Genomic DNA, 861 nt, shown 5'->3' with positions numbered 1-861 from the left:
GAAGAGCACGCTAACATCATTATGGACTGCTTTGACCTAAATGGCGAAAGTAATGAGTACACAAATGCCAATATTAGGGTGAAAATATTCGAAATTGCGGTTTTTATGGGTGTTTCGATGAAGGAAAAGTTTAGGGAAGAATATGGCAGGTGGGAGGAAGAGATGGAGCAGGATGTGATTACAATTGAATAGAAGGGATGGAAGTTTTATCTTTTTGCTCAAAATAGGACTCTGCTCTCCTTTCATCACCAATTGCATGTTGTTTTTTTTTGCATTTTTCGCAACGCTTGGATTGTTCAAGCCACTAGTATCATGCGTCCGTAGGCGTCGTGAGGTCCTTCCAGGCTCCTTTCCATTCTGATCGGGTGTCACAGTCGCTCAATGTCTCGCTAACGCAAAAGACCCTTAGTTTGTCCTACCTTTGACATGGCGGAAATGATACTTGCCACTCTATTGATCTTCGCTCTGTTCTTGATACCGCTCGCCATACAATATTTCTTGAATCCTCCTAAGATTCATCCCATCCTCAGCATACCTGCAGAATCTGTCTTCTTAACAAGCGCTTTCTTCCTAGTGTTCGCAAGTTCAGTTCAGTCCGGTTTTTTGCCCCCAAAACGCGCAACCGTGGACCGCAACCGGTCTAGGACCGACCCAGATATTGAGGGAACCGAACCGAACCACCTAGGACCGGTCTATTGCGGTCTATGGAGCCGGTTCAGACCGATCCAGACCGGTTTTTTTGCGTATAATTTATTATACCAATATAAACCATTTGTATCTCAACTATTATTACTCTGAAAAATAAATGGGTTATATAAAATAGTAAAGCATGTAAATACCCGTCATTCTACCAATTTTGAA

The 861-nt window shown here is 42.6% G+C and overlaps 1 protein-coding gene across 1 annotated transcript; it reads left to right on the top strand.

Moving 5' to 3' along the window:
• Positions 1-426: 426 nt before the first annotated feature.
• LACBIDRAFT_298776 (uncharacterized protein) lies at positions 427-798 on the top strand (the record flags this gene model as incomplete). The annotated part of the gene is made up of 1 exon (XM_001890690.1): positions 427-798. The coding sequence occupies one exon, from the start codon at positions 427-429 to the stop codon at positions 796-798; it is 372 nt and encodes a 123-aa protein (XP_001890725.1).
• Positions 799-861: the final 63 nt, after the last annotated feature.

The sequence above is a fragment of the Laccaria bicolor genome, genomic scaffold, assembly GCF_000143565.1.
Source record: "Laccaria bicolor S238N-H82 LACBIscaffold_151 genomic scaffold, whole genome shotgun sequence".
Taxonomy (NCBI): Eukaryota; Fungi; Basidiomycota; class Agaricomycetes; order Agaricales; family Hydnangiaceae; genus Laccaria; species Laccaria bicolor.
This window is presented reverse-complemented; position numbering and strand designations above follow the sequence as displayed.